This window comes from Lathyrus oleraceus, chromosome 7, assembly GCF_024323335.1.
Source record: "Lathyrus oleraceus cultivar Zhongwan6 chromosome 7, CAAS_Psat_ZW6_1.0, whole genome shotgun sequence".
NCBI classification, from domain to species: Eukaryota; Viridiplantae; Streptophyta; class Magnoliopsida; order Fabales; family Fabaceae; genus Lathyrus; species Lathyrus oleraceus.
In genome coordinates, this window is record NC_066585.1 from 284,069,214 (window position 1) to 284,083,586 (window position 14,373).

At 34.2% G+C, this 14,373-nt stretch overlaps 1 protein-coding gene across 4 annotated transcripts in view; it reads left to right on the forward strand.

Moving 5' to 3' along the window:
• Positions 1 to 8,260, forward strand: part of LOC127101274 (protein DETOXIFICATION 46, chloroplastic) — a 31,668-nt gene extending 23,408 nt beyond the window's left edge. Inside the window, exons 2-16 of one of the 4 annotated variants that reach the window (XR_007794600.1) lie at positions 753 to 847; positions 1,643 to 1,751; positions 1,866 to 1,921; positions 2,206 to 2,261; positions 2,735 to 2,873; positions 3,136 to 3,273; positions 3,368 to 3,436; positions 3,543 to 3,653; positions 3,901 to 4,029; positions 4,194 to 4,271; positions 4,998 to 5,069; positions 5,155 to 5,211; positions 5,295 to 5,659; positions 6,867 to 7,726; positions 7,852 to 8,260. Coding sequence is in view for 2 of the 4 variants with exons in the window: in XM_051038645.1 (XP_050894602.1) it covers positions 241 to 670; positions 753 to 847; positions 1,643 to 1,751; positions 1,866 to 1,921; positions 2,206 to 2,261; positions 2,735 to 2,873; positions 3,136 to 3,273; positions 3,368 to 3,436; positions 3,543 to 3,653; positions 3,901 to 4,029; positions 4,194 to 4,271; positions 4,998 to 5,069; positions 5,155 to 5,211; positions 5,295 to 5,396 (1,641 nt within the window). In the remaining 2 variants the exon portion in view is untranslated. Of the gene's footprint in view, positions 1 to 98; positions 671 to 752; positions 848 to 1,642; positions 1,752 to 1,865; positions 1,922 to 2,205; positions 2,262 to 2,734; positions 2,874 to 3,135; positions 3,274 to 3,367; positions 3,437 to 3,542; positions 3,654 to 3,900; positions 4,030 to 4,193; positions 4,272 to 4,997; positions 5,070 to 5,154; positions 5,212 to 5,294; positions 5,742 to 6,866; positions 7,727 to 7,851 lie in introns of those variants that run through there. The other 3 variants (XR_007794599.1, XM_051038645.1, XM_051038644.1) reach the window with 3 other exon arrangements.
• The last annotated feature ends 6,113 nt before the right edge of the window (positions 8,261 to 14,373 follow it).

Here is a 14,373-nt window from a genome sequence, read left to right on the forward strand (position 1 = left end):
TATAGGTTGTTTGTGTAGTGGCTTTTGCAAAGACTAAGAATTGAATTTGTACTTATAATAATGGGCTACTAACCTAGATTCCCTTATTATTATTATTAAGAATATATTTTTCTATAAAAAAAACTCTGGGATCTAGTTCATTCCCGCGGATTTGAACGTTACAACCACTCGTTTTCTTTCTCTTTCTGTCATCTTCTCAAATTTTCGTTACCTTCTTTCCCCTTTCAGATAACAACAACAATGGCATCACTACATTTCAATCACACTTCTCTCCTCCAAAACCGCAACCTCGTTTCACACTCAAAACGCCACTTACCTCTTCATTTTCTCGGACCTCCCCTTCTCAAAAACTCTACCGGATTCAATCCAACATACCAATGCGATACGTTGTCGAAGCACCGTCACTTAGGATTCATACCAACTCGCGTAGCTCAAAACCACGACGTCATAGAGGAATCTGAAGACACGGAAGAAATCCGCAAGGGTTTTGATGTGGAAAGCGATAAAGAAGAAGTGAATGAACTGGTTGAGCAGAGTATATGGATTCAGATGAAGGAAATTGTTTTGTTTACTGGACCGGCAATTGGACTTTGGTTGTGTGGACCGTTGATGAGTCTCATCGATACTGCAGTCGTTGGTCAAGGAAGTTCAATTGAACTAGCTGCTTTAGGTATTTTTATCACATTCACTGTCTAATTACTAAAATTGCGAAGTAACGTATGATGCATATGGATTTTGTTCTCTGCGAGCAGGTCCTGCTACTGTTTTTTGCGATTATTTGGGCTACTCTTTCATGTTTCTGTCGATTGCTACTTCAAATATGGTTGCTACTGCACTTGCTAAACAGGTTAGTTTTTTTGGACTTTTTCCCCATCTTTTGTATGGGATGGAAAATATTGATGAATGTGCATTTGTAGAATAAGTTGGGATTCAACTATGAGTGCTTAGTCCACATTGGCTCATAATGAGCTAAATTAGTGAATTGAAGAGAGATAACTCATATCATATAGCAGATTTTATAAGGTTTTGGGTGGAAATGTGGTGTTTTTTTTTTAAATTATCCTAATCATTAATTTGTTACTCCCTATGCTTCATGGACTATCCAGCAAGTGGTATTAGAGCTTAATTAACTTGATGTGAGAGTGGGAGTAGATCCTTGTATAAAAAGTCTTTATGGCAATGGAGTCGTGCAGAGTGCTGTGTTGGTTGGTAATGACGGTGAAAGTATAGTGATGTGAGAGATTCAGTGTTGATAGGAAGATTGTTAGAATTCAAGTGAGTGGTTAGTCTTCTATTGTCTAGGAATTGACCAAATGACAATTAGATAAGAGACGTGATCGATATACGCCCAACAGCGACAGAAGCGGAGGATAATAACTAATGTATGGTCAGGTCCATGTATTCTTACAATGAAATTGTGTAAACACACAGAAGACTTGTAAACATTTTGGCATTATTGTTATGAATCGCATCTATGACTAAACAAATGTAAGGTCAGGTCCATGTATTCTTACAATGAAATTGTGTAAACAAAGACTTCTAAACATTTTGGCATTATATAAATCGCGCATCTATGACTTTATGCACGCAGAACTCTTAGGATTTATTGCACTGCCTTTGATTAGTAAATATATTTGTGTAGGATAGGGAGGAAGTGCAGCATCACATATCCGTCTTGCTTTTTATTGGTTTATCATGTGGCTTGGCGATGCTTTTGTTCACGAGGTTATTTGGTGCAACAATGCTTGCAGGTATTGAAAATGACAGCTCTGTCCCTTTTTGGGATAATAGTAATTCACTAATGCATAAATAGTAACAGAGCCAACCCTACGACTGATGAACTTTTCTATTTTTGTCTTTTGCAGCTTTTACTGGACAGAAGAATGTTCATATAGTACCAGCAGCTAATACTTATGTCCAGGTTTTTTTCTGATTAATATCATTACATTTAATTTAAGATTGGAATTGATGTTTTTGAAGTTCAAGAAAACATAATACAATTTATGTTGAGAAATGCATGATTTCATTTTCCATTTCTTGTGATAGTAAATAACGGTTTGTATGGCAATATTTCTTTTCATAAAGTATACAACCTTTCAAATAAGATTCTGCCTTTGTGTTTTCATTATTTACATATTGAAATTTATCAAGGGAAGGTATCATTCTCTGCTTGATTTAGTCTCACTGAATTTGTTTTGGTGTTAGATTCGAGGGTTGGCATGGCCTTGTTTACTTGTTGGATCAGTTTCTCAGAGTGCAAGGTACAGACATACTATTCATTTCTCTTGTGCGACTTTCTAAAATGAGTTGTTGCAATTTGCAAAACTTTATGTCAAATCTGAGAATCTTTTCTCCACATTCTATGTTAGTTTATATCAATTCTTTCGAAATGCTGTTAAATTTGGTGATAAAGTCTATCCTAGTAGTTGCTCACAAATTCTTGGTATTATGATTGACATTTCTCAGACAGCAAGGCTCCTTTTGTCTCTCAATACCGGTTGTTTTATGTTGATGATTTCTTATATTTAAATGAAAATGTGAATTACCCCCTCTCTGCTCTTAATGCCTAAATTGTTCTTTGAACTGTTCGCGCAAAGTGTTTTTTTGCCCTGGCTTAATACTTTAATGTAATATTTAGTAGACTGTTACGTTTTAAGATTTTAAGTTTGATGATATTATAACTATTAGGTTCTCATTTAATTCATATTCTTGGTATCCATATTCTTTCACGCAGTCTTGGTATGAAAGATTCTTGGGGACCCTTGAAGGCTTTGGCGGTTGCTAGTATTATAAATGGAATTGGTGATATAATTCTGTGCAGATATTTAGGCTATGGTATTGCTGGGGCTGCATGGGCTACATTGGCATCACAAGTATGTTGAACAAACTCATAAGCATCATGCTGTAAATAAGCAATTAGGGCTGTAGGCACATGCTATGCAAATATTGGCTTTTTGTATTGAACTTATTAATCAGACCCATGATTTAAAGCTTCTATATATTCAGATTAGTGTTTGTACTTCTCAGACATTATTCCCTACATCATAATTAATGCTATCATATATGGTTTTTGCCTATTTTCAATGTACTAAAATATTCTACGTGCACTGCTCTTACACCCTTTCCTGTTTTCAGGTTGTTGCTGCGTATATGATGAGCCAAACTCTAAACGAGAAGGGATACAATGCATTTGCCTTCTCCATTCCTTCAGGGAAGGAGTTTCTGTCAATATTTAGCCTTGCTGCTCCTGTATTTGTGACGTTGATGTTAAAGGTTGAATAAAGTATTCTGCTATATTTGTGTCTCTTTATCTCGAATAGTCTAACCTATAAATATAACTAATATAAATGAAAGTTCTGATTTTTAGGTGGCTTTCTACTCGCTAATTATATATTTTGCTACATCAATGGGTACACATAAAATGGCTGCTCATCAAGTTAGTTTTACTCATGTGTTTGTTTTGTAACTCTTCATTTTCTGTCTATCTGCACATTTTCAAAACACCATACTCACGAACTTTGCTAACTCAACTCTTATGTTAGGTCATGCTTCAGATCTACATGTTATGTGCAATATGTGGTGAACCTCTCTCCCAAACTGCTCAATCATTTATGCCTGAGTTGATGTATGGAGTAAATCGGAGTTTGGCAAAGGTTAGTATACTCATTCACTGATTTCAAAAGATCTCTCCCCCAACCTCACATATACCTTATCAGTTTTAGAGCTCTCTTTTGTGCTCAGTTGAATTTCATATTATATAGGCGGATCATCTTTCTTTATGGTTTTAAGGGTAATAATAAACAATGATACTATGTTCTCTTTATCAACTCATATTGTAGATTCTCTCCATACATTGTTATGTATATTCAAAAGTTCCCTGAGTTTGTGTTATCTTGACAGGCTCGGTCACTGCTAAGTTCTCTTGTAACTATTGGAGCTGTATTTGGGTTGCTTTTGGGGATTGTTGGGACATTTGTTCCTTGGTTATTCCCCTACATTTTTACACCCGATCAGATGGTCATCAAGGAGGTCAGTTCTTGAATTTTTAAGCTTTAGTTCAGAATGTTTCACTATCTCCTTTGACTACATTGTAGGGGCAGGGTTACCAGTCAAAATACAGATGTTTTTATGAAATAAAAAAGGTTGGAATTAAGGCACATGTTAGTGGTTAACTTATTTTTGTGATTATGCAGATGCATAAGATTCTGATTCCATACTTTTTAGCGCTAGTGGTGACACCTGCAACTGTCGGCCTAGAGGGAACATTGCTGGTATGATCATACTAGATTGGAATATTAAGATTTTATTATTTTAGTTTTCTTATGTTGGTAGCCTTGTTCAGTTGGATAAGTACTTGTTGTCTAGACTATTACCTGACCTAGATTTTTAGCATAAGAATGAGTGTCAAAGATCAAGCCTCTTGAAAAACCTAATAATCTGTTTCACCTAGGTCCCATAGTGATTTTATATCCTTTAACAAGTTTCATTATGAAACAGCCTTTGCAGTCGAGACACTAAAAAAGGCATAAACCTACTTATTTTGGTGTTTTTTTTAATGGAAAATTGTTAGTGGTTAATTGCTCAAATAACTTTTTTTAATGGAAATTTTTTATTTATTTTTAATGGAAATTTGTTAGTGGTTAATTACTTATTTTGGTGGTTGCATTAAACTTGCTCTAGTAAACCGTGTAGTTTTCTTTTTAAGGCCATTAGACCATATATAATGTACTGAGCTCATGATACATAAGAGAAATGATTTATATATCTAATGCCTTCAAAAATTTGGTGGAAAAGTTATGTTCCTTTCTCTTACTGATCTTGGATCATTGGCCCGTTGTAGTTTCCGGTGCTCTCTGAACTCCCCAATAGTTGTGACAATTTAATTTATTTTTCCAGCTGGTTTCTTGTTACTAATTCAAAGAAGGGAAACTGAAAGTATTATATAACAAGTGTTATGTTAAGGTTGTAAGTCAGATTGTGTATATTTCCTTATGCAGGCTGGAAGGGATCTAAGATTTATAAGTTTGTCAATGAGTGGATGCTTTTGTTTGAATGGTCTTGTATTACTGGTAACAACTTTTCCTTGGTTTGCTGGTGTACATAGTAATATATCTTGACAGATCTTACTTTAACCCACAATTTACAACCATGCAGATCCTTTGTAGATATGGTTTGCTAGGCTGCTGGTTTGCCCTTGCTGGATTTCAATGGGTAAGACTCGGCCCTAGAACTTATAGAAACTACTAGTATTATTTAGTGAATATATTCTGACAGGGAAATATTGTGTTTATTAGACTCGATTTTCAATGGCCCTTCTGCGCCTTCTATCTCCCAAAGGCATTTTATACTCGGAAGATACAAGTCAGTATGAGCTGCAAAAGTTGAAGACCGCATAGTATTGGAGCTCCGTTTAGTTCATGATACATTATACAAATAGAAGCATGTTGTATGTTGCTTGCAAATCTTGATAAATATGTTACAAGATAGGCATCCATTTCGATGCCGATACAATTCAGTGCAGGGAAACTACTGGTGCTGAGTTGTATCGGAAACCAAGTGGGGAAATGGGGATGTGATGTGGGGAAATTGAATCCACCGCCACCGCCACCGCACTGAAAGTATCTTCTTTGTGATCAAGTGAGGGGCTACTGGGGTAAAGGTAATCGGTAAACCTTTCTATTTTTATGATGGCTTTTAACACGGATCAATAATAAATTTGTCTATGATAGTGTTTTATTTTACACATTGTCCATGATAATTCATTTACTACTTTTTATATGTGAAAAAACCTTAAACAAGAGTCATTTAGAAATAGAAGAGAGTAAATATGTTTCTATTATTAGAATATCAATTGGGTTAACTCAACCCTGCAATGCTGACTTACAATACTGACTGTAATTTAGGGGTGTTGCACCACTATAAGCTTATATTTAGGTCATATCTCATACAATATGAGACTTTTAACAGTCACATTTACCAGAAATAGAGGCATTTGTCCATGGGTGTGCATGGGTCATGTTAAACTAATTTTGGCCAAATAAATTATACGGTTCAATCAAATTTCATCAATTAGGCTTGGCCAAAAATTCACAATTTTCTATTAAATCCGAACCAATTCACTCAGGTAATGAGTGTGTTGGTTCAGGTCATGTCCTTATTATAAGAAAAAGTTTGTTTTTTAGATACATTGAATAATTAATGTATTTAGTCTATATATAATTCAAATACATTGATTATTCATGATATCTAAAATATAAACTAGTATTTCTTATAATAAAGAATTGAGTGAGTAATTTAATGACATTCTCTCGCCATGTTCCCATCCACAATCAATGAATTTTAGAGGGTTGCATCCCATGACCAATCTTCCTATCAAACATTTGTCGATGGAATTGGACAGTTTTATCAACTATTAATTGCACAAATTTATTGATATTTGTTATTATGTAGTTTTCTCCTAATTATTTAGTCTAGCTGTAAGTATTATTTAGTCCAGCTGTAGGTTAGACTTTTTAGCAAGATTTAAGGATACTTATCATTCTGCATCAAGAGTATTTAAAAGAGAATTCCCTATTGAAAAACGCAGATTTTACCACAGAGATTCTGAGTTTGACATGGTATCATACCAGGTTAGGATCAAGACCTTATTACCCTTTTTTTTTGGGTCCAACTACCTCTTGCAATGAGACCCTTGAGTTTTTGTCCGGCACTGATCCTTGTTTCCTTGATGTTTTAATATTCCTTATTTCATTGTCATCGTTTCGTTAGTTCTATGCATTTTTTGTCCTCGGCATCATGTTCATTGAGAAGCATGATGTCTGCTTTGTCCTTCTTAATGGAAAAACTACTCCACATGGGTGTTTCAGCTCCAGATTTTCGTTCAAGAAAAAGAGCTTTGGGCATCGATGGAATTGATTCTGCTCTGAAAAAGGTGCACAGGATGCACATGTTAAATAGAAAGTCAAAGATGCACAAGTCATGGGATGGATCATAGGCTCTATTGATCCTAATATCGTTTTCAATCTTCTACCTTTCATCAATCAGCTAAGATGTGGGACTACTTGATGAAAATATATAGTCAAAACAACGTTGTTTGTTGGTTCCAGCTTGAACATGAAATTGCAATTGTTTAGCGGGAAAGTCTTTCCATTCCTGAGTTTTATTATCATTTTATGAATCTTTGGGCTAAATACACAAATATTATCTATAGACATTTGTCAACTGAAGGACACACACAACAGTGGAAGGCTGTTTCTCTTCCTGTGGCATATGTCCTACAAGTTCGGCCTCAGGGGAGAGACATGTGTATTGTCCAATGTTTCTGTTGCAATGAACATGGACAATATGCTTCCAACTGTCTAAAACGTTCAACAATTACTGCAAAAAGGATCGTCATGTCATTAAAAACACCCAACCAAGCCACCGAGGAAAACAACAACAACCTTCATTACCTCTGTTGGTTCTTCTCCAACTCTTATCTCTGTATAACCTGCATTCCACAACTACAAGTTTGAACCCGGAAATGGTTCAACAAATGATCATTTCATCTTTTTCTGCTTTGGGTCTTTCGGGTCACCTTTCTTTCCTTAGCTCTCCTTGGTATTTTGACTCTTGGCATCCAATCATATGACCAAAGATGTTGTCCTTACCAATGTTACAAATTACTTTGGTGATCTTCTAATACATACTGCTGATGGCAACAATTTGTCTATCAAAGCAGTTGATGGTATTTCCTCATCTCTAATCAATGCTTAAGTTTCCCCTAATCTCACCAATAATCTTATTTTAGCTGGTCAATTAGTTGATAATGATTGTAGAGTTGAATTCTCAAAATATGGTTGTGTTGTGCAGGATCAACAACAAGGGAAGACGATCGTGAAAGAGCCTTAACGTGAATGTCTTTTTGCGTTTTAAGGCTAAACCATTTTTTGCATTCGAATTTATGTGCCTATGTTTAGACTCAATTTTCATCTAAAATTTATATTTTAGGATCTGATAATGGGGGAATAGACATCTGTTATATTTCAAGAATTCTTGGAAATAAATGGTATAATATCCCAATGCTCGTGCCCTTCTACACACACAAACAGAACAGAGGAGTTGAAAGAAAAAATTGTCATCTACCTGATGTTGTTTGTACCTTGATGTTGGTTTCCCTTATACTCACTTGATTATGGTGTGAAATCGTCTCCACCGTTATCCATTATATAATCGTCTCCTTTCTCAAGCCTTGAACAATGATTCCCCATTTTAAAGATTATTTGGACAACAACCTATTTATACCAATATTCACACTTCTGGTTGTGTTTGTGATGTCCATCTTCATTACTAAGAACGCTCAAAGCTCAATACTCAATCCGTTAAATGCACTTTTCTTAGTCACTTAATCCAACAAAAAGGTTTCATATGTTATGATCTTAGTCTAATGAGGATTCAAGTGTCTAAAATGTCCTTTTTCAAGAGGAGGATTATTTTTTCCATTAACCAAGACAACCATTCTCCTACCTTCATATCTTTGTTGGCTTTGTTTTCTATCAATTATGCTTGAGAATGACACGCAAACAATCTTTGGTGTCCATAAATGTCCAATACCTCCACAGCCCCCTCAGAATCATTCTCTGACTGTTGATTCTGTAGTCGAAGCATAACAAACAAGTTTACATCGTGGTACTTGTGTTCGTAAATCATCAAAACAATATGACTTGTTTTCATCTTTATCTTTCACAACAATTTTGGCTTTTGTTTATATCCCATCTTCATATAAACAAGCTATGGAAAGTAAATGTTGACAAGAAGTTTTAGAGGTTGAACTTCTTGCATTAGATGAAAATATAACACACGACGTTGTTCCTAGTACCTCATTTGTTAACCCTCTTGGAACTAATTTGTATTCACTATAAAGTTTCATTTACATTGATCCATAGATTGCTATAAGGCTCAATTGGTTGTTCTTGGAAATAAGCAAGATTTTGGCCTCGACTATGATGGAACTTTTGCACCTGTGACCAAAATATTACATGGCACACTATTCTAGCCATCCAAGTCTTGGCAAATTCTCCATGTATTTAATGTACCATATATTTAATGTACCATATATATTATGAGATACTATATGAAAATATAAAAATGCTTATAGATCTAGGAGATACATCTCCAGACACCATAAATCAATAGAAAACCGACTTAATGTAAAAAAAAATTACGGAGATACATCTTCGTAAACATTACGGAGATGCATCTCCGAGCGCTGCTTGTACATAACACGCTATAACCCTTCTTCTTCCTCACTTATTAAAAAAATAAAGTTTTTTTTAAACTCTCTCAAAATCACTTTGTCTTAAAATCAATCAAGGGATATCAAAATTTCTCCAATCATCACCGACGATATCAAAGAGCTTATTCAACTACATCACCTTCAAATATTTCTCACTTCTTGTAAGTTTTTTATTAATGTAATATTTTTGATAAATTTATAGAAATTGATGATTAAGTATTGAAAATATAATTTATGCATGTTAGATAATTGATACATTATAAGAAATGTGTTTCATAGTTAAAAGTAATGATTAGTGCATTATTTTTGGTGGCTTGTTGGTCTGCATTAGAGACATTGACAAAAATGAAAGTTGTAGGAAATTTCGGAGATGCATCTCCGTATTTTTCCAACGCTTGGATTCCTAGGAATCAGAGACGCATCTTCGTATCTTATGAGTCTGTATTTTTTGCTTTTCTTGCTTGTAGGATTTCTTGTAGTAATTGTCTGACACTTGTTTGGTTTACTTAGTAAGCATTATGACTGATAGAGATGACAGATTGACGCACGACGGGATTACACAACATGTATCTGTTCGGAGGGAAAAAAGTCAGGTTTCGCGGACTTTTGTTCCCTCTAGCCCGGTTGATGCGGAGACGTCGACTTCTAGAACTCATACATCTCCACATTCTTCTTTCCTTATGAGATAGGTGTCATCTAGTGACGCATCACTGTCTCCATCTTTTCGTAGGCGCGACATGTTTCACTTATGCAGGCACCCGAGGCGCCAGAGGTACCCAAGTCACCGAAGGTACTTGAGGCACCAGTGTCACCCCAGACACTAGAGGGACCTCAGGTTGATGAGTCAATGTCACTTAGGTATTTGGAGGAGATCCATTAGAGTTGTCACTACTTCCTCTATACCCTGATCACATTGTCAGACATATTTGGGAAAGAAAGATAAAATTATATCATAAGTTTCTGACAATTATTTATTTTTCTTCAGGACCGTGACCTGGTGAAATTCATTAACCATGAGTGGAATATTATTGGCTTGCATCAGTCTAATGACGAGTGGTTTTAGGCTCCTTTACAACTATCTGGATCGAAGGACTTATGCAAGACCGACTATGTTACGGTGAATCACATGATGCTTAATGCATTTGTAGAGAGATGATATACTGAGATCTCATCATTTCATCTATCACTTAGTGAGATGTGTATCACACTCGACGATGTGTCGTGTCTGGTGCATCTTCCGATTAAGGGAAAAAATTTAGATCATGAGAAAATAAACAAAAATGAGGCACTTGAGTTGATGGTAGACTATCTGGGAGTTCACCCAGACGATGCCTTGTAGGAATTTGAAAAAATCAGAGGGGATGATGCTATGCTTGAATTCTTGAAAAAAGTATATAGATATGAGCTGCTTAGAGCAGAGCATGCTAGAGGAGATGAGGAGCAGGTGGGGCAGCATAAAGCGTATGTTATGAGAGCATATATGTTATATTTGGTTGAAACTTCCATTTTTATGGACAAGAGTGCCACTTATGTGGATGTCCTCTACCTACGATACTTCGAGGACTTTGAACAGATCCATGAGTACAACTAGGGAGCCGCTTGTTTGATATACTTGTACTCTAAGTTATCTGAGGGTTGTAGGTGGAAGACGAAGCAGGTGACAGGAAGCATTACACTTTTGACGATAATATTTATTGATCTTTTAGTGTTTGTGTGTCGTTTTTATTAAATATTTGCAACGCCCTTACTAATGATTTGTGTGTTCAAACACTTTTCAGATTTCGATCCTCCAGCACTCCCCAAGCATCTCCGGCTGATTGTATGTACAAACCTATACTGAGAATATGTCTCGTGCTTCTGCATTTGTCCCCTTCAGAGGGAACCAGGCGACATAGTTGTTTTGAACGTATCTTGATCGCTTTGTAGTAGAATATATGCACTTTAACACTTATGTCGATCACAGTGAGACGCGATCATTCAGAGACATAGTGTTATACTCTGGACGGTTGGCTTGCGATTCACGTTTGACATTTTCTCTTATGTCTTAGCGCATCATGCGACAGTTCTGCTACACCTAGACTATTCTCAGACACCCTGTTGTCTCTGCTCCTCCTTTTATGACACAGGGATATATGGGTGTCATGTTTGATGATTATCTTAGTCATCTGGTACCAAAGAAGGCACGAAATATCATAACTGAGAGTGATTGGAGCTATGTAGACAAGTACATCAGGTGGTTCTTAAGGGTGTCACATCTATATATGGTGCATACTGCTCCAAGCAATTCACCGAGGCCAACTCATCAGGAGATATTAGAGGAGGAGTAAGCTAGGTTACATCATACTCATGATGTGTTGCCTAGAAGTCGTTGTATTGTGGAGATTGCGTAGGCAGCCATTGACATATGTATCTTTCCTAATGATTCTGAGGTGAGGGAGGTCATAGATGCCATTATGACGGAGGCACGAGAGACACTGATGTATTAGAGACAACATCAGAGGATGGGAACAGAGGAGTCCGAGGAGCCCAATGAGCTCTAGTCCGACATACGTAGTCGTTGATTGTATTTGTAGTTTGAATTTATGTTCGATTGTTTTTCATTTTTATTTATTTTGACTTCATTGTATATTTCGACTTTTATTTTGTATATCATGATGACTTATTTTGACTTCGAGTTTATATATGTCCTTTTTTGCATATCGGTTGTATGGTTTAATACTCATCACCTAACAAGGACTTAACATTTATAATTTGTCATTTTCATCTGAGTAACCATAAAACTAACTTAACTTGACATGTTTTGATAGGTTACAAATATGCATCTTCGTAAACCCTAAACGGAGATGCATCTTTAGATCAATAAATATGTAAAATGGACCTTAAAGAGGATGCATGAGGAGTGTTTTGAAATATTTCGGAGATGCATCTCCAGGTCAATTGTAGCGTTTTGACTTAAGACAAGGTGCGTACGGAGATTCATCTCCGAAATTTAAGGAACATTTTGGGTTTTCCATAGAGTATTTTCATCCCATAGAGTTGGATAAGAAATGCTATAATGTTTTTACGGTGACATTCATATTGTCTAATAATGTTTACAAACTAAAGCATTATTTATATGGGTTTTGAAACAAACATCAAGAGTGTGGTTTGAAAAGTTTAGGACAACACTTCTTCGTTTTTCCTTCATCTAGAGCCGTTATGACTCATTTCTATTTATACAACAAACATGACACTCTTTGATTATGTGGATGACATATTGTCATCACTAATACAAATCAAGAAGCATTCAGTGTAGTTCGACAATTGATACATTCCACTTTTTACATGAATTTTTTTTGAACAACTCACTTACTTCTTGCATTTAAAAGTGCATTTTCACATGAATATACTCATGATTTAAGTCAGCTTACTAGCTCATTAATGTTGTTATCGTTGATAGTCCCATGGAAGTTAATGTCAAGTTAAAAGAAATTAAGTTGAACTCCTAACATATCCCACTTTATATCAAAAGGTGGTTGACAATCTTATCTATCAAATTCTTACTTGATATCTCTTTTATTATCTAACACAATCAGAAGATTAATGTAAAATCCTAAACAATTGCATATTTTGACATATTTTAACAGTACACTTAATCATTAAATACCCTATAGTACCCCTAGTCACGGTTTCTTATGCCCAGATCAGACCCGACCCTTGGGGTAGGCTATCAAAGCCACCGCCTAATAAAATATAATTGTTTGTATAGAAAAAATGTAATTTTTTTTATAACAATTAAACAATAATATATATATATATATATATATATATATATATATATATATATATATATATATATATATATATAGATATATATATATATATATATATATATACTAAAATAATATTTAAGCATGTTGCATTCATGTCATTTATCACACTTCAGCTCAGCATTTAAATAGAAAACCTAATTTTTTTTCACTTCCAAAAGATAGGGCATAACCTAAAAATATGCGACAATATTTGGTAGATTTTCTTGTGTCATTCAAGCTAGCTAAATCAAAATCATTATACGCTTAAAATTTTATTATTGTCCCATTATAAAAGAGAGAGTAATATGAAATTCACACTAAGGAAAGGCTATTAGATGATTTAATTAACATTGAAAGAAATTAAACAGCTTTTTGAAAATCAATATATATATATAATATATATATATATATATTATATATATATATATATATAATATATATATATATATATATATATATATATATATATATATATAATATATATATATATATATATATATATATATATTGTTTTTCAAGGAATTGTTAATTTTCTTCAAATGTCGATTAAATCATCTAATAGCCTTTTCTTAGTGTCCTTTCATATTGTCCCCTCTCTCTCTCTCTCTCTCTCTCTCTCCCTATCTTATATATATATTATATATATATATATATATATATATATATATATATATATATATATATATATATATATATATATATTATATATTGATTTTCAAAGAGCAGTTAAATTTTCTTCCAATATCGATTAAATCATCAAAGAGCTGTTAATTCTCTCTCTCTCTCTTATATATATATATATATATATATATTAATATTATATATATATATATATATATATATATATATATATAATAGATATATATATATATATATAATATATATATATATATATATATATATATATATATATTATATATAATATATATGTTTTTCAAGTAGCTGTTAAATTTTCTTCCAATGTCGATTAAATCATCTAATAGCCTTTTCTTAGTGTCATTTTCATATTGCCCTCTCTCTCTCTCTCTCTCACTCCCTATCTTATAAACTTTCCTTAGTGTCCTTTTCATATTACTCTCTCTCTCACTCATATATATATATATATATATATATATATATATATATATATATATATAATATTTGATTTTCAAGGAGCTGTTAAATTTTCTTCCAATGTCGATTAAATCATCTAATAGCCTTTTCTTAGTGTCCTTTTCATATTGCCCTCTCTCTCTCTCTCTCTCTCTCCCCTATCTTATAACCTTTCCTTAGTGTCCTTTTCATATTGCCCTCTCTCTCTCTTATATA